The 22,937-nt window shown below is 45.6% G+C and overlaps 1 protein-coding gene across 11 annotated transcripts in view; it reads left to right on the forward strand.

Moving 5' to 3' along the window:
• zgc:163014 (uncharacterized protein LOC100038766 homolog) overlaps positions 1-22,937 on the forward strand; it is a 38,307-nt gene that overhangs the window by 12,758 nt on the left and 2,612 nt on the right. For 5 of the 11 annotated variants that reach the window (XM_059960501.1, XM_059960540.1, XM_059960527.1 and 2 more), the window contains 9 exons: positions 1,571-1,696; positions 3,195-3,360; positions 4,109-4,138; positions 5,309-5,431; positions 9,356-9,555; positions 11,191-11,387; positions 12,063-12,154; positions 15,108-15,159; positions 18,074-18,171. In XM_059960501.1, coding sequence (XP_059816484.1) covers positions 1,571-1,696; positions 3,195-3,360; positions 4,109-4,138; positions 5,309-5,431; positions 9,356-9,555; positions 11,191-11,387; positions 12,063-12,154; positions 15,108-15,159; positions 18,074-18,171 — 1,084 coding nt within the window. Of the gene's footprint in view, positions 1-1,570; positions 1,697-3,194; positions 3,361-4,108; positions 4,139-5,308; positions 5,432-9,355; positions 9,556-11,190; positions 11,388-12,062; positions 12,155-15,107; positions 15,160-18,073; positions 18,172-22,007; positions 22,160-22,937 lie in introns of those variants that run through there. The other 6 variants (XM_059960521.1, XR_009510176.1, XM_059960515.1 and 3 more) reach the window with 6 other exon arrangements.

A 22,937-nucleotide genomic window follows, 5' to 3' on the forward strand; every position in this document is an offset into this window, starting at 1 on the left:
AGAATGAATGGTAACATTGCATTTTACTTCCTTACAGCTGACTCAACTTGCAAGTTAACCTTTAAGGAATCCTGCACAAGTATTCCCAAGACTCTTTGCACCTCTTATTTTTGAATGTGCTCGTGATTTAAAAAATAGTCTTCCGCAAGGTATTCCTTCTACCAAAATGCATGACCATACAATTCCCCGCACTGTATTCCATCCACCACTTCTTTTCCCGTTCTCTTGATCTGTCCAAGTCCTTCTGCTGACTCCCTGCTGCCTCAACGCTACCTGCCCTTTCACCCATCTGTAGCATCTGCAAGTTTGGCTACAAAGCTATCAATTCTGTCATGTTTGACATATAGTGTGAAAGGTAGCTGACCCAACTCTGACTCCTGTGGAACGCCAGCAGCCAACAAGAAAAAGCCCTTTTCATTCCCACTCTTTGCCACACCCTGCGGTGTTGAGAGGAGGCGAGAATAAGTTAGGTTCATAGAGGGATGGAGTGGATCCATTTGTGGCGACAGGATGATCCAATTAACCTCTCCCTCCTCTTTGGATCCCTGAGTCATAGACTTGTGTGGAAATGCCTACCTGGTCCAGTCCCATTTATTTACATTTGGCCCATATACGTCTAAACTTTTAGTATCCATGGACCTGTCTAAACTTCTCTTAATGTTGTTATTTTACCTGCCGCTGCCAATTGCTCTAGCAGCTCGTTCCACTTACCCAATACCATCTGTGCAGGAAAAGTTGTCTCGGGCTCATTTTAATTTTTTCTACTCTTGCCTTAAGCCTGTGCTGTTGAGTTTTAGACTTCCTTCCCTGAGGGGAAGTAAATGACCATTCACATCACCAGTGCCCCTCATGACCTCAGCCTCTTGCACTCCAAAGTTCAAAAGAAAAACAGTCCCAACCTCTCCTTACAACTCAAACCCTCCAGGCCTGGTATTGTCTGTCTGAATCTTCTCTGCACCCTCTCCAACTAAATGGTATCCTTCCTGTAGCTGGGTAACTGGAGCTGCATGCAGTCTCATCAACATCTTATACTCAACAACCCGACTGAAGAAAGCAAACATGCCAAATGCCTTCCTCTGAACTGATTCCACAATCTACAAAATCACTTTCAAGGACTCTATAATTTGTCCTTGGCATCAGCTGCTATATATTGATTTGCACAGTTTCTTTTGCAAACTTGCTGTTTGTCAGTCTGTCTTTGCGTATAGTTTTTGAGGATGTTATTGCTTTTCTTTGTTCTTTTGTAAATGCAAGAAAATGAATCTCATTTTCATATGGTGACATGTATGTACTTGGATTATAAATTTACTTTGACCTCGTCTACCTATTCATCTATCCTTTTTCTTCAGTTCTACTTCTTAGGCAAATTCAGATATAACTGCTGTTGGTTCCTAATTCCTGATGTCCTGGCTGCAGTTTCCTATGGTCAGCCTCTGGTCTCTCCTCATTTGGCTGGAGGACAGTGCACTGTTTAACCCCACGTGACCCCAGCAGAAGTCCTTTCCTTGTGCTGGGTTGTGAAGCGGGCGAGGGTGGGAAAGTGGCTGAAAATGTGTCCTGTTCCCAGCAGATGTCGAGGACCCACTTCTTGAGCAGCACTCCAGTGTGCCGTGCCCAGTCTCACCAGGTTCTGGATACTGTCCTGGCTGACCTGATGGGTGATGTCTCTCTGCTTTCCCCAGGCTTCCTTCCTATCGTAAGTAAGATTTCCCTAGGGCAGAAAGATGGGACCAGTTGTGCTTGTTCTCCAAAACTCTCAGCCCTAATCCACACTTGCATGTATCTTCCAAAGGCAGGGAGCGAATTTTGCCTCTTATTTGTGTTTGTGGAACAAGCTGCTTGTGGAAGTGGTGGATGTGGGTTCAATTTCAAAAGTTAAGAATAAACACAAGATTCTGCAGAAGCTGGAAATCCAGAGCAACACCCACAAAATGCTGGTGGAATTCAGCAGGTCAAGCAGCATCTATGGAGAGGAATAAAAAATTCAAGGTTTTGGGCTGTGACCCTTCTTCAGGACATGTGTGTTATTCAATGTTTAAGAGAAGTTTGGATAAGTACATGGATAGGATGGCTATGGTCCAGGTGCAGGTCAATGGGACTAGGCAGAACAACAGTTTGGCATGGACTAGATGGGCTGAAGGGCCTGTTTCTGTGCTGCAGCACTCCTATTTCTAGTCAAAAGGCAAAGCAGCACAGAAACAAACTCAGTGCATGCAAAATCCTGGAGGAACTTGGCAGATCATGTGGTATCAGCTGAGAGGAATGAACAGCCAACAGTTTGGGCTGAGATTCTTCATCAGGGCTGGAAAGTAAGGGGGCAGAAGCAAGAATAAGAAAGTGGGGGGAGGAGGTAGTACAGGCTGGCAGGTGATAGGTGAGACCCAGTGGATGGGGAGAGGAAGGATGAAGTAAGCTGGGAGGTGATAGGTGGAAGAGGTAAAGGGCTGAAGTAGAAGGAATCTGATAGGAGAGGGCTATGGACCATAGGAGAAATGGAAGGAGGAGGGGATCCGAAGGGAGGTGATGGACAGGTGAGGAAAAAATGGGGTGACAAGGAAGCCAGAATGGAAAATGGAAGAAAAGAGAAGGGAGCGAGGAGTAACCGGCCTCTACCACTTCCTCTAGCAGTTCGTTCCATGTACCCACTGCCCTCTCATTGAACGTGAGAGGTTCCTCTATTATTGGAATTTACTGAAAGATGTCTTAGGAACTTGAGCAACTTTTTGTTTTACACACAGAAGGTGATAAGTATATTAAGTGAGCTGCCAGAGGAAATGGTTGAGGCAGGTATAACAGTACTTAAGGGAATGAGGCAGGAAAGGTTGGGAACTGCTGGTTTAGAGTGATATGGGCAAAAGGGGCTAGATTAGATAGGTACTTTGGTCATTATGAAGCAGTCTACCTTCAGAAAATTTGTGTTAGTGTGGGGGAAAGGAGCAAAATAGTGAGGCTATATTCATGGGTTCCTGGACTATTCAGAAATCTGATGGCGGAAGGAAAGAAACCGTTCCTAGCACTTTGAGTGTGGATCTTCAGGCTCCTGTAACTCCCCCTAATGATAATAATGAGAAGAGGGCACGTCGTGGATGCTGAGTGTCCTTTATGATGGGTGCTGCCTTCTTGGGGTGTCATCTTTTGAAGATGATCAGATCTCATTGGTTGGATCTGAGCTGACAATACTCTCCCTTTCACAGGCTGGTGCAGCCACTGCCAAGCAGGGCAAGAGCCTGGATCTGGTGATACCGAAGACCAATGGAAAGGCTTGGCGCCCTGCAGGGCCTTTCCGCACTCCAACGAGGGCTGTGGGTTCTTCTAACAGCAGCATACGCCATCAGGAGGAGGAGGAGGAAGAGGAGACAGGTGGGGTTGACAGCATGTCCATTTTCGCACCCCTTACTGCCAGATCACTCTTGTTCCAATGCAAAACTGCAGAGGAAAATCTAAAGATTGGGAGTTTGGAGGGACAGCAAAACCTTGGAGCTTGAGGTGATTGAATGATGGGAACAGAAATGTCTCATTTTCAATCCAAGGACAGGGTCTAGAACAAAGGGAACACAGTTGTCCGCTGACACTCTGATGCTTGTGACGTCGCACAATGAAATGGGAATCCAGGACCTGCTTCCCCCAAGACAATACTTCCAATACCAGCAGGCATCTGTATAAGTTAGTTCCTGCCATGTGCTGAACTGTGTCCACAACTCGTTTTCTGCCATAACATGCAGTGTGGTTATTCAAATAGACTTAATGCTTTCTATAGACAGATTAAAAATTGGTAAGGTCCCTGCCAAACATGAGGAAGGAGAGGCACAGTTGAGCTTTCTTGACCATGGGTATCTACTTGGTTGGACCAGGTATTGTTGATGTTCACACCTGGGAACTCTCTCAACCTTAACACTGACGTAGAGAGGAGCATGTGCACCACCTCCCCTTTCAGTGACCAGCTCTTCTGTTTAGCTACCAATGAGGAAAAGGTTGTACTCATGACATCATGTCACTAAGCTCTCCATCTCCTTCCTGTATTCCAGCTCATTATTATATGACCTTGCAAAGGTGATGGGAGATGAAGGAATGACCTTCTGGTAACTGATATTTGTTTCTGTAACTCCAGGGTCTGAGTCAGATGTGAAGAGGCTACAGAGTGAGTAAACTTGCACTTGTGAACCTTCATTGTCCCTCAGTGATGGGGGAGGGGGGTGGTTAATAAGCAATCGACCGGCCCCTGGTCCTAATGACTGTCTCAGCCCTCAGTGTTAGAAACTGCAAAGTGAGAGGCCCTAGGATGGATGTTGTGCAGGATAACTGAGGGAGGGGAGGCCCAGTTGAAATATGATTCTATTCAAAGATTAGAAATAGTTAGATTTATTTGTCACATGTACATCAAAACATACAGCGAAATGCAACAGCCAACACAGCTGAGGATTGTGCTGTGGACAGCCCACAGGCATCGCCATATTTCCAGCACCAATGTAGCATAACCACAGCGTAAACCCGAGAAATTCTGCGGATGCTGGAGAAACTCAGCAAAGTAGTTTATTTCCGTGGATTGTTTACGACTGTTTACTGGAACATAGAACAGTATTGTACTGCACAGTACAGCATCTTTGGCCCACCTTTTAACCAACTAAGATCACCCTTCCCTCCTACATAGCCTTCCATTTTTCTTTTCTTTTGTAATTTATTTTTTTTATTGAAGTTCATCAAACAAACATTTCCATAAGATGTATTTCAGACATTGTACATATATATCATATAATCATATATATCAGAAATCTCCACAAAGTATTTATCTGGGGTATACACTTATAGAAAAGACTGGAAAGAAAAAACAAGCAAAAGGAAAGAACTATGTACAAGTAAGGAGTGATCTTTCTATCGTCCATGTGCCTGTCTAAGAGTCACTGAAATGTCCCTGAAACTTTGCAGGGACACAAGACTGGTCAATGTTTAACAGCAAGCCACAACCTTGCAAACAATTTTTGAACATAGCAACAAGAGAGCAAAAATAGCAAGGTAGTGTTTTATAAGTATCATAATATAGTGTTTTTGACTAGTTTTGTGTCCCTGTGAAGTTTCACATATTAAAGGTTTGTTGAGCGTGTAGCTGTGTGAAGGCATGGTAGGGGCATGCTGGACACACTCCTCACTCCAAGCAGTGTGGTTCCGTCACCACAGAGATGGTGGAATTGTACTGCACTATTTAGGGAGGTTTACAGTGAAGGGCCATTTCACTGATCCTTGCTCAGCACCCTAGACGTGTGTTCTCTCCTGCTGATCCGAGTGCTAACGTCTTTCTCTCTGTGGCCTGCAGCTTGCCCCAGCCCTCGTTGGGATCACGCCCTGTGCCTCAGTGACCCAAACACAGCCATTCTCGTTGGTGGAGAGGGACCTCAGAATCGCTGCAGTAAGGACGGCTTGTGGAGACTAGAAATTGGTAGGTGTGGTCACCCTGGCAAAGGACGTTAGATTAGAATCAGAGAAAGTTATTCAGCCCATCAACCAAAAATAGGTCAGTTTAATTCTACCTCCCAGTTCACAGTCCCACAGTCCTATAAGTCATGGATCTTCAAAGTCATGGAATCATAGAGCAGTACAACACAGATACAGGCCCATGGTGCCCACCCAGTCCATACTGCCCATGGTGCCCACCCAGTCCATACCACCCATGGTGCCCACCCAGCTAACCCCAACTTTCTGCATTCAGTCCATATCCCTCCAATTGCTCCATAAATGATACTATTGTACCTGTCTCAACAACTTCCTTTGGAAGCTCGTTCCGTAGACTCACCAGCATCTGCATTAAAATATTCTCCCTTTGGTCCCCTTCAAGTCTTTCCCTCCTCTTCCTAAATCTATGTCCCCCTAGGTTTGGACTCCCCTATCATTGGGAAATGACCGTTATCATCCACCTTGCCCCTCATAATTCTAAACATTTCTTTAAGGTCACCCATTGTTCAATATTCCAAGGAATAAAAACCCAACCTGGCCAAACTCTCCCTATAACTCAGCCAGTCTAGTCTCCAGTTTAACCACTTTTTTTCCTATAACAGGGTGACTAAAACTGTACACAGTACTCCAAGTGCGGCCTCACCAACAACTTGGATAACTGCAACATGATGTCCCAATTTCTGTGTACTCGTACCCTGGCTGATAAGGCTAATGTGCTCAACACATTTTTCACCTTCCTGTGTCAGGGACGTCCCTGGTACATTTTAAATGTGGCCTTACCTTCTGCCTTTGCCTCCCTGAGTTCAAAATCCTGACTGATTTTTGATAGAAACATTTTTACAGCTTCCACATTTGCACATATTTGCACAGAACTGAAGCCCTCATCACTGTCCTCTCCACCCTGTCCAGGCTGCAGTTTTACATAGAACATAGACATCTGCAGCACATTACAGACCCTTCGGCCCACAATGTTGTGCTGACCATGAAACCTACTCTAGAAACTGCCCAGAGAGTCCCTACTACATAGCCCTCTATTTTTCTAAGCTCCATGTACCTATTTAAGAGTCTCTTAAAAGGCTGTATTGGATCCACCCCCACTACCATCACCACCAGTGCACCCACCTCTCTCTGTGTGGAAAAACTTACCCCTGACATCCACTCTGTACTTACTTCTAAGCATCTTAAAACTATGCCTCCCCCCCCATGTTAGCCATTTCAACCCTGGGGAAAAAGCCTCTGACTATCCACACGATCAATGCCTCTCATTATCTTATACGTCCTCTATCAAGTCATCTCTCATCCTCCGTCACTCCAAGAAGAGAAGGCCAAGTTCACTTAACCTATTTTCATAAGGCACGCTCTCCAAACCAGGCAACATCCATGTAAATCTCCTCTGCTCTCTTTCTGTACTATCCATATCCTTCCTGTAGTGAGGTGACCAGAACTGAACACAATACTCCAAGTGGGGTCTAACCAAGGTCTTATTTAGCTGTAACATTACTGCACAGCTCTTGAACTCAGTCCCACAACTGATGAAGGCCAACACATCATATACCTTCTTAACAACACTGTCAACCTGTGCAGCAGCTTTGAGTGTCCTATGGACATGGATCCCAAGATCCCTCTGATCTTCCACACTGCCAAGAGTCTTACCATTAATACTATAATCTGTCTTCAAATTTGACCTTCCAAAATGAACCACTTCACAATTGACTGGGTTGAATGCCATCTGCTACTTCTCAGCCCAGTTCTGCATCCTATCAATGTCCCGCTGTAACCACTGACAACCCTTCACACTATCCACAACATCACCAACCTTTGTGCCATCAGAAAACTTACTAACCCACCCTTCTACTTCATCCAGGTCATTTATAAAAATCACAAAGAGGAGGGGTCCCAGAACAGATCCCTGAGGCACACCACTGGTCACCGATCTCCATGTAGAATATGAACCATCTACAATCACTCTTTGTCTTCTGTGGGCAAGCCATTTCTGGATCCACAAAGCAAGGTCGCCTTGGATCCCATGCCTCCTTACTTTCTGAATAAGCCTTGCAAGGGGAACCTCATCAAATGCCTTACCAAAATCTATATACACTACATCTACTGCTCTACTGTCATCAATTGTTTTGTTACATCCTCAAAGAATTCAATCAGTCTCGTAAGGCGCAACCTGCCTTTGACAAAGCCATGTTGACTATCCCAGATCAGATCATCTCTCTCCAAATGCTCTAAGTCCTGTCTCTCAGGATCTTCTCCAACAACTTGCCCACCACTGAAGTAAGACTCACTTGTCTATACTTTCCTGGGTTATTTCTACTCCCTTTCTTGAACAAGGGAATAACATTTGCAACCCTCCAATCCTCCGGTACTTCTCCTGTCCCTATTGATGATGCAAAGATCATCAAAGGTTCAGCAATATCCTCCCTCACTACCCACAGTAGCCTGGGGTGCATCTCATCTGGTCCTGGCGACTTATCTAGCTTAAGGCTTTTCAAAAGCTCCAGCACACCCTCTTTCTTAATATCTATATGCTCAAGCATTTCTGTTCACTGTAAGTCATCCCTACAATTACCAATGTCCTCTTCTCTGGTGAATACTGAAGCAAAGTATTCATTAAGTACCTCCTCCAAAACCTGCTTGCCAAGGCCTCTCATAACCCTCTTTTAGCTCTCCTAATTTCATTATTAAACTCCTTCCTGGCAATCCTGTAATTTTCTAGAACTCTAACAGTTTCAGAAAGGTTTCTTAAACCTTTCATAAGCTTTTCTTCTTAACTAGATTTTGTACATCCATTGTACACCATGGTTCTTTTACCCTACCATCCTTTCCCTGTCTCAATGGAACATACCCATGCAGAATGCCATGCAAATATTCCCTGAACATTTGCCACAGTTCTGCCGTACATTTTCCTGAGAACATCTGCTCCCAAGTTCCTGCCTAACAGCATCATATTTCCCCCTACCCTAATTAAATGTTTTCCCAACTTGTTTGCTCCTGCCCCTCTTTGGTGCTATGGTAAAGAAGATAGAGTTGTGATCACTAGCTCCAAAATGCTCTCCCACTGAGAGGCCTGACACCTGACCAGTTCACTTACCGTGTCAAGTACAGCCTCTCCTCTGGTTGGCTTATCTACATATTGGGTCAGGAAACCTTCCTGAATACACCTAACAAACTCCACCCTGTCTAAACTCCTTGCTTAAGGGAGATGCCAGTCAGCTACTCTGCCTCGAGCTGCTCTGTCAACCACTCCAATGACCCCTCCACTAGGCAGTGTCTCCCTTTTATCCCGCAACCTTCTCAGCAGCCTCGCGTGAGCTACTGCATCTGTGCACTTCTCCCAGACCATATCCTGGTGGAATCTCCCCTCCGTCTCCTTTGTTCCAAAGGACTATTTGCAACCTGGGCAGCCTTCATGACATCTCCAAGCATGTGGGCCAAAAACTGCAAGTGGGACTAAGCTGAGTAGAGGGCTGAAAGTCTCCTTATTTGCCGTCTGAACGAAGTTTCCTGTGAGCCTTCACGAGTCTGTCCCTGCTTTGAGGTGTGTGCACTGAACACCTGGGTGGTTGCTTCACAGATCCCTGAGGAAAATATCAACTTATCCCTTAAAAACTTTGCTGCCTCTCCACCCCATTCTTTAATTCACCAAGACCAGATGCTGGTCTTTTCCATCAATACCAGCCTCTGAGAAATGAATGAGGCTCATAGTTCCAGAGAACATGTCACCACCGCACCACACCACTTTGAATATCATTAATAAACCATTCACACTGGAATTGGAGGAATGTGGAGGAGATGGGGACTCGCCGGAAACATTGAATGTTTATCTTGCACCAAAGAAAACCAGGCTATTGTTTTCCATGGATTTTGAGTGTAACTGACCCATAATTTTTGATCTTCTGTGTAGATAATGGTGACATCTTCTGGTTTCCCCTGGAAACAACCTCAACGCTAACCATCCCCCTTCCACAAAGTGTGTGTGGGCACTCAGCGACCTATGACCCTGATGCCAACCGTATTTACATATTTGGAGGGAAGAACGATGCTAAATGTTTCAACGACGTCTACATCCTGGACACCTTGACCTGGAAGTGGTCCTTCATGGTTGTGAGTAAGGACAGCTGTTGAAGTTTGGGACCAGTGGAGTGGGAAGCTGCTTATCCCTGGGGCCTGTAGCCTGGCAATGGCGAGGCCGTGCTCTTCAGCAACTGGCCCAACCAGTCCAGTGTCCCCTTCACCATCAGGTTTCATTACCTGACAGGGCTGGAGATCTGGTTTGGACAGGCCAAGGCACATAACAAGAATTAGCTGGAGCGGACTGGGAAGGTAAAAACAGAAATTGGGACTGTGTGGAGGATGCACCTTATTGGTAACTGGGATTTAATTTAATTTTGTATATTACTTAATGTAATTTATAGTTTTTATTGCAATATTCTGCTGCTGCAAAACAACAAATTTCATGACATCTGCCAGTGATATTAAACCTGATTTTGATTAGTTAGGTGTGAGGTGCCCTCAAGGCTGCTTTCTTGCCACAAGTGTGCCTCATTCCCTACTCCTCCAGCTTGAGAATTACTCAAGCTGTCTTCAAGTTCTCCTGTGGATCCAAGATAGAGCGAGTCAGATAGGTCACAATGTACAAGTCCCTGAGGACAACAGGAGCAATAATGCCCAATGTCTCCCTCATCGTGATGACCACCTTCGAGTGTTGCAACATCCTGCAGTCTGAGGAGCCTAAATACACACGCACCGAGTATCACGATGTGCATGTGCCGAGCTTCTGTCTGTCCCCCGCATTCTGGCCCATTTGACTCGCAACGTCCCAGTCAGCTGGATGTCGCCACACTCCATGGAAAAATTCTTCTGGGCTATTTTTCCAACGTCGATCCGGGTGGGCGTGGTCGGCATGGGACATTCTGCAGACACTGCAGGAGATGGACTCAATGGGCACAGTGGAGTGGTTTCCTGAGCAAACTCAGGAACTCTGGCAAAATGCCTCACCACCAGCCCTCACCAACAGGCATCAAGACATTGGTGGTGAGAGAGTCAGATCCTTCCTGCCCCTCGAGGCTGTTTCCCTGTTCAGTGTGGCATGGCTGTTCTCTGTCTCTACTCCACCTGCCTGGTTTTGTACCCCACAGTCCATTAGAAACTGAATGTAAGTTTATTTACGCAGAGAGTGGTAAGTGCGTGGAGCATGCTGCCAGGGATGCTGGTGGAGACAGATACAATAGGGGCATTTAAGAAACACTTGGATAGGCTATGTGGGAGAGAAGGGTTAGATTGATCCAAGAGCAGGTTATAGGTTCAGCACAACATTGTGGGCTGAACGGCCTGTACAGAGCTGTAGTGTTCTATGTACTATGAACGTGTATAATATTGTAAAGGACAGGGAGAGGTAGAAGGAATGAAAGGAAGTGTCTGATAGAATGGAGAGTGAACGATAAAAGAGCTGGTGATTAATTAAAAACACATCCATCTCGGTTGTGTAATTTTCGACTGACCTGTTCACCCCTCCCTCCAGCCTGATGGATTTGGGACGGGAGTGTCAGGGTGGCGTGGTAGTATAGTGTTACACTTTACAGTTCCAGCAATCATCAACCCAGGTTCAATTCTTGCCGCTGTCTGTAAGGAGTTTGAATGTTCTCCCCATGACCAAGCTTTACTGTTCAGATGTACATCGGACAAATGAAACTCATCTCTCTTTCTTTCCCTCTGCCCCCCCCCCCCACCACGCTGCAGGGGAAGGGGAAAGTGCCATCTTTGGCCTATCACAGTGCCGTTGTCTTCCAGCAGGAGCTCTTCATCTTCGGTGGCCTCCTCTTCCGACCCCCCCGGGGGGGGCAGGTCTACAGCAACACCCTCTACATCTTCAACCCTGAGCACGAGATCTGGTACCAGCCCATCGTGGTGGGGGAGAGGCCACTGCCTCGCTGTGGGTAAGTAGCTCATGGAGCTGTTGGAACTGACCCAAGGAGGACAGCTGGCCAGTGGGTTTATTATTGTCACATGTCCAGTGGAAAACTGATGGAGACCACATTCCATTCTCAAGATGATTAGACTCCGCAATGCCAGCACACCCTTTCAAACAGAATTCTTCACAATACTCTAATACTCTGACCAATGCTTCGTAAAGCCTCAGCATTACATCCTTGCTTTTATATTCTAGTCCTCTTGAAATGAATGCTAACATTGCACTTGCCTTCCTCACTACTGCCCGTTAACTAGGGCTTCCAAGTGCTCTTGCACTTCTGATTTCTGAATTTACTCCCTGGTTAAGAAATAGTCTACACTTTTATCTCTTCTACCAAAGTGCATAACCATACACTTTCCTACACTGTATTGCAAATGGCACTACTTTACCTATTCTCCTAATCTGTCCAAATCCTTCTGCTTTCTCAACACTACCTGCCCCTCCACCTATATTTGTATCACCCACAAGTGGGAGAGGGAGAAAGAAGAGTTGAGTTGCCCGGGCATTCGCCACAGCCTCACTGAGGAGCCCCTGTCGAACAACGGACCTCTGCTCCCCCCCACCCCCGTGTCAGCACTGTAGCTTTAGCCCGTCAGCCCCTTAACACCATAGCTCTGACTCTTTATCTCTCCACCTCCAGTCACACCGCCACGCTCCTGAGAGATAAACTGATCATTTTCGGTGGAAATCGGAGCAGTGTGTTCCTGAACGACCTGCACATACTGGATCTCGGTGAGGAGACAGCGTGGGGTCAGTATGGGGGGTGCCTGTGACCAGTGATAGAAATTGCCCAGCACTCAGTTCACCCTGCTACTGGAAGGGTGGTAGGAGGGAAATGCTTTGGAGCAAGAGCAGATGAATGTGTGCATCAGAAGTGAGAGCTTTCTGTGGCCATGATATTTTTAAAAAAAGCATCACAGTTAAAATAATTAACAAAGGGTGATGAGAGATGAAGAAAGAGGGGGTTTTTCTTCAAAGATGCATTTATTATCAAAACGTGTATCAGAGACAACTCTGAAATTTGTCTTCTCCAGATAGCCTCGAAACAAAGAAAGAACATGAAACTCATTCAGAGAGAACCCTCCCCTCCCACTATACAAAAAGAATGGCTTTCCAATAATCAACCCACCCATAACTCCCTCCCCCCTGCACAAAACAGCAGGAAAATAGACCCCCCCCCAAAAAAAAGCCTCACCCCCGCATGAAAAATTAACAAAACACTAACGGAAAATCAACCCCAGACGCATCTGCCTCACAAAACAAAATGGAAAAGGAATAGGCGACTTTTGTATTTAAAAAAAAACCCAGAATATAAAACCTTAAGTCTGAAATAGTCCACAGTCCATAAACACAGAACCTTGGTACCATCCTATGATATCACGGACATTCACTGAAAGAGAGGGACACCACATGAGGCAGAGAGGTCTACCCAGCTGCCACAGCGAGAAAGTGCCTTTCAACTTACGAGAGAGCATTGGCCATCAGCTTTTTTGCTGTTGATGTTTCTGTAGCAGGCAATTTCTTTTTAACAAGGTCAGGTTGCTAGCTCGACGCTCAACCCAGCGCAGATAGAAAGCATGCACAGGAGCCGGCTGGATTTGAACTTGGGACCTTCCGCCCCAAAGTCCACCGCTGATGCCATTGCACCACCAGCTGGTGGCTATAAAAGAAGTCCTGATCCTTTGAGCCGGGATGCAAGTAAGAGGTATCTGTATGGGTTGCTGCTCCACACCCTCCACTTCCTTGCCCTTGTCCACACCACAGTCCCGACACACCATGGCGGTCGGTCTTTCCACCCGGAGGTGAAGAGGGTCCCCACTGGAAGTCCCTTTACGAGAGGGTTCTTCCCATGCACCTGGGGGATCCTGGCTGGAGGGTGCTGCATAGAGCAGTGCCCTGCAATAAGTTCTTCAGTTTGTACACGGATCTCCCGCCTGCATGTCATTTCTGCGGGCTGGAGGAGACCGTGTACCACATGTACCTGGAGTGTGTGGGGCTGCAGCCCCTTTTTACGTATTTGTGTGGGCTGCTTCTCGCCTTTTGGTTGCACTTTAGCCCCACCCTATTTATATATGGTCATCCAGTAAGGATGGGGGCATGGAGGGATGAGGATGTCCTTGTTAACTTGCTCCTGGGTCTGGTGAAATCAGCCATCTGTGTGTCTTGGAAACGAGAGGCGTGAGGATGTGCCTGACAATGATTAGAGAGTATGTTTGTGCTCGGGTAAACATTAAAAAGGAACACGCACGGTCCAAGGCGACCTTAGAGCTGTTCTGGGACCGTTGGACTCCGCGGGGTGTATGTGCCATCATTGATAGAGGTGGGAACATTTTGGTTTAATGCGTATTGTCTATTTGTAGTGAAGTAATTGTGTCAATCACTGTTGTGTATATATTGTATAGCACCAATATTTGTAATAAAGGAATTTTGTTATATATATAAAAAAAAGCTGCCACAGCGAGCCAGACAACAATCGGCCGCTCTCAGACTCCTTCTCCAGCAGTGACCAAAAGGCAGGCAGTCGGCACTGAATCTCTCGCTGGCGTTCTGTGTTCACCTTGATGTCTCAGATCCTATGCAGAGCTTTTACCCAGGGTGGAAATGGCTAGTATCAGACGGTATAATTTTGAGGTGATTAGAGGAAAGTATAGGGGGATGTTGGGGGTAAGTTTTTTTTTAACACAGTGTTGGGTGCATGAACATACTGCCAGTGACTGTGGTAAAGGCAGGTACATTAGGGATAGTTAAGTTCTTAAATAAGCAGATGGATGAAAGAAAAATCAATCACTATGTGGGAGGGAAGGGTTCAAGGTGCATTTATCATCGACGTATGTATATTATATACAACTTTTAAGATCCATCTCCTTGCAGGCAACTGCAAAACTGAAGAAACCCAATAGAACTCATTGGAAAAAAGACAGTCAAACACCCAATATGCGTACAAAAGAAATAAATTGTGCAAACAATAAAACAAAGTAACACTCAGAACTAAAGTTTACGAAAGTGAATCCACAACCACGAAGCCAGCTCATCCCTGCAGCCAGTCAGGAGCCCATTGATTGCAGGCCGCAGCCTCAGTTCTGTGCTGAGATGAGCAAACTCCCAGAGCAGTGAGCTGAATATCTGCCCCTCCCTCGACTCTGGCCCTGACACTCAAATCTTTTCAATCTGGCCCGGTATTTAAATTGACAAAACATCAGATTGTTCCTCGCTCCCAGGCTCCCCTTTGACTCGGCCCATACCTGCCACACTGCAACCTTACTGCACCTCGTGACTGCAGTTCACACCACAACGATGCCAGGTCATACTGGCAGTTCAAAAGCACAGCACTGAAAGGGAAGTTACAAGCTATCGACTGTAGTGATCATTATCCAGGAAAAGTGTGATTAATACAGCAGTTAGTAGTTCTGTTTGCTGCCAGTAAGGCATCGCTGTGTCTCACTAGCGTCATCTTAAACTGTTTCCTACGGTGATCTTAGAGCATGTTAAAAGGTCGGCAAAACATTGTGGGTGAAGGACCTGTACTGTGTTGTATTGTTCTGGAATGTGAGAATATGTGTGGTTCATTAACTAAACATTGTCAGGGTAGGGAAGACACTGGAACGTTCCAGAAAGGAACTGATGTAGATTGATGCCAGATTAGCCTCACAGTCTGCTGATTCTATCTCCTGTCCATCTCCCCTAGGTTTCATGGAGTATGTGAGCGTACAAATCCCAGGTCCTCCTGCTCCACGATGGTAGGTCTTGCCCTAGGGGAATGAGGGTGTGTGTAAACCACAGGGTTCAACAAATGGTGCTGGTCGGGGAGCTTGCTGTCCTCGTACAGGTGAAGCAGTGGCTCGCTGGTTACTGTGGAGTGAGGAAGCACTGACTCCAGCAAGGGCAGAGGTGAAGGCACTGGATGTGTGTGATCTCTATTGCTGGTTACACCGCTGGTATTTGTGGCAGCAATGAAGGTTTTCTATCTCTGGTGGTGTTCAGGGCTTCCCTCATCACGTCAGTAGCTCGGTTTTCTCTACTGTCAGACATGCAAGTCCCAGAGCAGACTTAGGAATACCATCGCTCTCAGATGTAGAAGGATTCTTCATTGCTGTTTCCATAACAATTTTGTTTTACCAGTCAGAGTTGTTAGCCCTGAGCTGAACCCCGAACCTGGAGGACTGGTGGCCCGCTCTTAGTCTGGCCTCTGCCCTTTGACCTGCTTGGCATGGATGACCCTACCAAGAGCCAAAGCATAAAGCCCTGACTCCAGCTGATATAGCTCTCCAGGTCACTGAGGCACGCAAGCCTCCAAAACTTGTTGGGGTCTTCTTGGAGCTGATGTGTGTGGTAGGACAGAATCTTACATAGTACAGCACAAGAATAAGATCTTTGGCCCACCACATCTGTGCTAACCATGATGCCAATTTAAACTGATGCCATGTGCCTGGGTTCCAGCTCATGTATCTGCCTGAATGCCTCCCAAATAATTCCATTGTATCTGCTTTCACCATCTCCCTGCCAGAGTGGTTCAGACTCCCATGACTCAGTACAAAAGAAAAATCAAAACTTGCCTTGTAAATCCCCCTTAAACTTCCCCTCACACCATAAACTGAAGCCCTCTAAACAGTCAAAGCTTTGGGCCGAGACCCTTCTTCAGGACTGGAAAGGGGGCCAACGACAGAATAAGAAGGTGAGGGGGAGGGGAAAGGACTACAGGCTGACAAGTCTGGCTAAGCCCATGGTCAAAGAGTTGGATGGCAGTAGAAATCACAGGGAGCAGTGAGAGAGGGTCTCACTGAACTGTCAAAGAGAAGATTTAAACTTCAGGCTAAGCATACCACACAGTATGATGGTGTTCTGAGGGCAGCCCGCAAGTGCCACAGGAGCATGCCCACAACTCCATAACCATTACCCATTTGTCTTTGGAGTGTGGGAGGGGAGGATGCTAGATCAGCCAGAAGAAAGACAAGGTGGATCTGTGCAAAGTGCAACACCTCTCATTCATCCAGATTAAACTCAGTCTGTTATTTTAACCCCAAATTTCCTGCTGTATCCCTCAACAACCTCTTTTGCTACCCATAACTCCACCTATTGTTATTTCATATGCAAACGTCAATTGGCCTACATACATCTTCATCCAAATCATTGCAAACTATGGATCCCATGTGCCTTATGCTTAATTTGGAAAAAATGTAGTCTGATTAGGGATTGTCAGCATGCCTTTGTGAGGGGCGGGTGATGCCTCACGAGCCTGACTGAATTCTTTAAGGATGTGACAAACACATAGATGGAGGTAAAGCAATGGATGTGGTGGATATGGATTTTAGTGAGACATTTGATAACGAAAGTCATTTTTGAACTCATTTCGAAAGGCAAGAGGCACTGGATCCGAGGAAACTTGGCTGTGTAAGTACAGGATTGGCTTGCCTTCCACCCTCTGTAGAAAGCAGAGGGTGGGTACAGATGGTATGTATTCTGCCTGGAGGTCAGTGACCAGTGGTGTTCTGCAGGAATTTGTTCTGGGATCCCTGCTCTTTGTGACTTGGATGAAGAAGTGGAAGGGTGGGTTAGTAAGTCTGAAGATGACACGAAGAATGGTGGTGGTATGGATCGTGTAGAAGGTTGTTGAGTGTACAATAGGTCATTGATAGGATGCAGAGCTGAGCTGACAGGTGTCAGTTGGAGTTCAACATAGAAAAGTGTGGAGTGATTCACTTTGGAAGGTCAAGTTTGAAGGTAGCACGCAGAGGTAGTGGAAGAATTCTTGGCAGTATGGAGGAACAGAGATCTTATGCCCCATATCTTAGATCCCTAAATGCTGCAGCACAAATTGATCAGGTGGTTAAGAAGACATATGGTGTTTTAGCATTCATTAGTTGCAGGATTGAGTTTAAGAGCTGGGAGGTTAGTGTCGCAGCTCTATAAACCCCTGGTTAGACCACACTTGGAATATTGTGTACAGTTCTGGTTGCTCATTCTTGGCAAGATGTGGGAGCAAATGAGATTTACCAGGATAGAAAACTTGTCATTTGAGGATAGGTTGAGCAAGCTAGGGTTTTTCTCTTTACAACAAAGGAGGATGAGAGGTGACTTGATAGTGGTATAACAAGATGATAAGAGGCATAGATAGAGTGGACACATGAAGCTTTTTCCTCAGAGTGGAAATGGCTAATATGAAGGGGCATTCTTTTAAGGTGATTGGAGGAAAGTCTCGGGAGGGGGGTTTATGTTAGAGGTAGATATTTTTAGAGAGAGTGGTGAATGCATCAAGCACCTGACTGAGGTGGTGGGTAGAGGCAGATTCATTAGGGGTATTTAAAATAGTTTTTAAAAAGGCGATGTAGAAGGGAAAGGTTGGATTGATCTTGCAGCAGGTTAAGAGATCCATACAGCTTCACAGGCAAAAGGATACTGTGCTGTCCTATGGCAGTGCATATGGAGCTAAGCTCTGTGTCTAACCCATGCCCTAGGATTATATAATGTGGAGGGGGGGGGGGGTGCTAGGAGAGAGATGGTCAACCAGGACAAAACCAAATAGATATTACAATGGGTATTAAACTCTGTGGAAGCTGCTTGTAAAGCCTTCAGTAATTTCTCTTTGATTCCTTCAGAAATTCAACATAACTTCCAAGAAAAGTGTAAAATAAATGGAATTTTGTCTTGTTTTAGTCGCCATGCTGCTGTGCCAGTGAATAAGAACAAGGTTCTGATAAGCGGTGGATATAATCTGACTGGGGCCCTGCGCGATGTGTTTATCTTCAACCTAGGTACGTGGAACCTTGTCTGTGTGGCTGTGAACCAGTTATTTCTCACCCTGCGGTGGGGGGAAGGTAGTGGGTGGGAGTCGTTCTGGCCCTCTTTCCCTCAGTTGATTTCCTTGGCATCTTGGTGTTCCAGACTCAGAATTACTGTCCACTGTCCCTTGGCCATTTCCCTTGCATGATTTCAGCATAACAGAGGGTTATAATCTCTAATAAGAGCTAAGGAACCAATGGTTCAATTATTTTATTAACTGAGGCCATACCTAGACCACAAGACATGGGAGAAGAATTAGGCCATTCAGTCCATTGAGTTTGTTCCGCCATTCCATCATGGCTGATCCCAGAACACTCAACCCCATACACCTGCCTTCTCGCCATATCCTTTGATGCCCTGACCGATCAGGAAACTCAGTTTTCACTTGAAATATACACATGGACTTGGCCTCGACTGCAGTCTGTGGCAAAGCATTCCACAAACTCACTACTCCCCGGCTAAAAAAAAATTCCTCCTTACCTCTAAAGGGTCATCCCTCAGTGAGTCTGTGCCCTCTAGTTCTGGATGCCCCCACCACAGGGAACATCCTCTCCACATCCTCCTTATCTAGTCCTTTCAACATTCGGTAGGTTTCAATGAGATCCCCCTACATTCTTCTATATTCCAGTCAGTACAGGCCCAAAGCTGCCAAGTGCTTCTCGTATGTTAACCCTTTCATTCCTAGAATCATCCTTGTGAACCTCCTCTGGACTGTCTCCAATGACAACACATCCTTTCTGAGATAAGGGGCCCAAAACTGTTGACAATACTCCACCTGACTAGTGTACTATAAAGCCTTCACATTATCTCCTTGTTTTTATATTCTATTCACCTTGGAATAAATGTCAACATTGCATTTGCTGCCTTTACCACAGATTCAACCTGTAAATTAACCTTCTAGGAATCTTGCACGAGGACCCCTAAGTCCCTTTGCACCTCTGATGTTCGAATCTTCTCACTATTTAGACAACAGTCCGTGCTGTTGTTCCTTTTACCAAAATGCATTATTGTATATTTCCCAACACTTCCATCTGCCACTTTTTTGTCCATTTTTTCAATTTGTCTAAGTCCTGCTACAATCATATTGTTTCCTCAGTGCTACCTATCCTTCCACCTGTCTTCGTATCATTGGCAAACTTTGCCACAAATTCATTATCCAAACCATTGACAAAAAAATGTGAAAAGTAGCAGCCCAAATACTGACCCCTGAGGAACACCAGTAGTCACTGGCAGTCAAACAGAGAAGGCCCCCTTTATACCTACTCGCTGCCTCCTAACTGTCAACCATTCCTCTATCCCTACCAGTACCTTTCCTGTAACGCCATAGGATTTTATCTTGTTAAGCAGCCTCGTGTGGCACCTTATCAAATAACTTCTGAAAATCCAAGTAAAAACTTGAAATACTGTGTACAGATTTAGTGAAGAAAGATGTGATCAAACTGGAAAGAATGCAGAAAAGATTCACTAGGATGTTGCATGGACTTGAGGAGCTGAGTTACAAGGAGAGGTTGTGTAGAGCAGGACTTTATTCATTGGAATGTAGAAGATTGAGGGCTGAGTTCATAGACATATATAAGATCATAATGGGCAAAAACAAGTGAAAAAAGCTCAGTCTTTTCCCAGGGAGTGAGTGCTGAAAGCAACAGGGCATAGGTTTAAGATATGAGCTAAGAGATTTAATGGGTACATTTGGAGGCAATTTCTTCACGAGAAGGGTGTGTATACTTGGTGGAAAGGGTGGAATATTTATTATATTAATTAGCAACATTTAAAAACCATTTAGATAAGTACATGGATAGGGAAGATTTAGAGGACTATGTGCCAATTGTGGGCAGGGGGGACTAGTTTGCTGGTCATGGGCAAGTTGGGCTGAAAGGCCTGTTTCTAAACTGTAAAACTCTGACTCTGTTACTCTTGTCCTCCTCTTCCTCCCCTTATCCCCCATCTCGTTTCCATGGCAATGATTCCTTAGCCCTTATAGGGCCCTTTCTTTCACTAAACACATGCTGGGAAAACTCCACTTCCATTCCTGCCACAGTTACCATGTTAGACAGAGCACTGGTGGGGCAGATCCTACAATCTGTTGCTCCAGTGGAAGAACAGAGGAGACTATTCAGCCCCTCTTGTTTGTTCTTATTCAGTGGCACCAAGGCAGAACTTATTACTGCATAGTCAGCTGATCTTGCAACAAGCCCTAACTGCCCACCAGGCTCTGGTACTGTGCAAACATAGGAATGGGGAGCAGGAGGAAGCTACTGGTCTTCTTGAGCCAGTCCCACTGTTCAACAACAATGTGACTAATCTGACTATAACCTCAAATTCACGCTCCTGTCTTCCCCGATAACTGTCCACCCCCTCATCCGTCAAAAGCCTATCTTCCTCTGCCTTATTTAAAGACAGATTCTGTTGCCCTTTGAGGTCAAAATTCTCAGAAAATGTCACCTTGCTTTGTCTTAAAGGGCCTTGCCTTCTGTTTATACAGTGACACCAAGTTCTGGCTTCTCTGCAAGGAGGAAACCCCTTCTATACAGTAGATCCACTCTGTTGAGCCCTCAGTATTTCAATCAATAGAGGTATATAAAATGAGGCAGGGTGTCAATAGGGTAAATGCAAGCAGGCTTTTTCCACTGATGGGTGACACCAAAACTGGAGGTCACAGGTTAAGGGTGTAAGGTGAAACCTGAGGGGAGCTTCCTCACTCAGAGGATGGTGCGAGTGTGGAACGAGCTGTCGGTGGAAATGTTGGATGTGGTTTTAAATGCAACATTTAAGAGCATTGACAAACATTTGACATTTGTCCCTCCTGGCACTTGTCCCTGCAAGCAACCAATGTGCTACACCTGCCCATTCACCTCCGTTCAGTGGCCCCAAACAGTCCTTCCAGGTGAGGCAACACTCCATCCGTGAACCTGCTGGGGCTGTCTGTTGTGTCCGGCACTCCCAATGCGGCATCCTCTAAATTTGGTAAGACCCATCATGAATCGGAGGACTGCTTCATTGAACACCTCCTCTCCATCTGCCTAAAGTGGCCAAATATTTAAATTCTGATTCCCATTCCAACATGTTGGTCCATGGCCTCCTCTTGTACCACGATGAGACCACCCTGGGACCGTCACCTTGTGTTCCATCTAGGTAGCCTCCAAACTGATAGCATGAATGTAGATTTCTCCGTCTGGTTTAAAAAAATAATTTCCCTCTCCATCCCCTCTGTATCTGTCCCCCACTGACTTTTTACCTCTTCTCACCTGACCATCACCTCCCTCTGATTCCCCTCATCCTTCCCTTTCTCCTGTGGTTCTCTCTCGTCTCCTATCAGATTCCTTCCTCTCCAGCCCTTTATCTTTCCTACCCACCTAGCTATCCTTTCTTTCCCCTCACTCCACCTTTTTATTCTGACATCTTCTCCCTTCCTTTTCAGCCCTGAGGAAGGGTCTCCACCTGAAACATCGACTGTTCGTTCATTTCCTTACATGCTGCCTGACTTGCTGAGTTCTTCCAACATTTTGTGTGTTGCTTTGGAGATCTTTGTGTTTGCATTAGAAGAAGTTTGGATAAATACACTGATGGGAGAGGTATGGAGGCCCATGGTCCAGGTGCATGTAGATGGGACTAGGCAGGAGTAGATAGGCCAAAGGGTTTGTTTCTGTGCTGTTATGCTTCATAACGCTGATTTCTGTTGATCATCTAAATTCCAATAAGCACTGATCTGGCCTCTCCAACTGTTCTTCAGGCAGACAACCCACTGACTCCTGGTATCAGTCCTGTAAACCTTCACTGAACTGATTCCCGTGCTTTTTTCACTCTGTAGACTTGAGAGATCAGATCAGCCATGATCTTATCAAAGGGCGCAGCAGGCTTAAGGGACCGAGGAGCTATGCAGCATCAAAAGTTATCGAGTTGTACAGCATCAAAAGCCCCTATGGCTTATAAGTGTCATGCAAACCAAGATGTACTATAGAGGTTAGTGTAGTACTTTACAACATTAGTGATCATGGGTTTGATTTCTGCTGCTATCTGTAAGGAGTTTGTACGTTCTCCCTGTGACTGCATGGGTTTCCTCTGGGTGCTCTGGTTTCCTCCCACATTCCTAAGACATGAGTTAGAATTAGTAAGGTGTGGGCATGGTATGTTGGCACCAGAATCATAGTGATACTTGCAGCCTGTCCTGGACTGTTGATGCAAATGGCATATTTCACTGTGTGTCTCTATGTACATGTTACAAATGTCTGTCTTCTAGCACTTGGCCCCTATCCATCAAAAAAAACTCTTGTCATCTGAGTAGCTGTCATTATCTGCACTGTGTAGTACAGTGCCTTGAAAAAATATTTAGCTCTCATCCAGGAGTATTATAACAAGGGATTTTGTTTGATCAATTTAACTAAGAATTTTTATTTGTGGATCACAAATTTGCTCCTTTTTTCCACAGTTGAGCCCCAAAAAATTGTAAAGCATGGAAAAACTAAAAATCCAGAAACTGAAATGTCAGCATTTCAGAAGAATTCATCCCCCTTTCCTCAGTTGAACTACCTCTCACAGCTACTACAACCAGAGTAGTCTTTTTGGATAAATCTCTATTAGCTTTGCGCAACATGACGGAGCAAGATTTGGCCATTCCTCCTCGCAAAATTGCTCAAGTTGTGCCAGGTTATTTTGGGAGTGGCAGTGGACAGCAATCTTGAGGTCTTGCCAGAGATGTTCAATTGGGTTAAGGTCAGGATTCTTACTGGGCCACTCAGAC

This window comes from Hypanus sabinus, chromosome 2, assembly GCF_030144855.1.
Source record: "Hypanus sabinus isolate sHypSab1 chromosome 2, sHypSab1.hap1, whole genome shotgun sequence".
Lineage (NCBI taxonomy): Eukaryota > Metazoa > Chordata > Chondrichthyes > Myliobatiformes > Dasyatidae > Hypanus > Hypanus sabinus.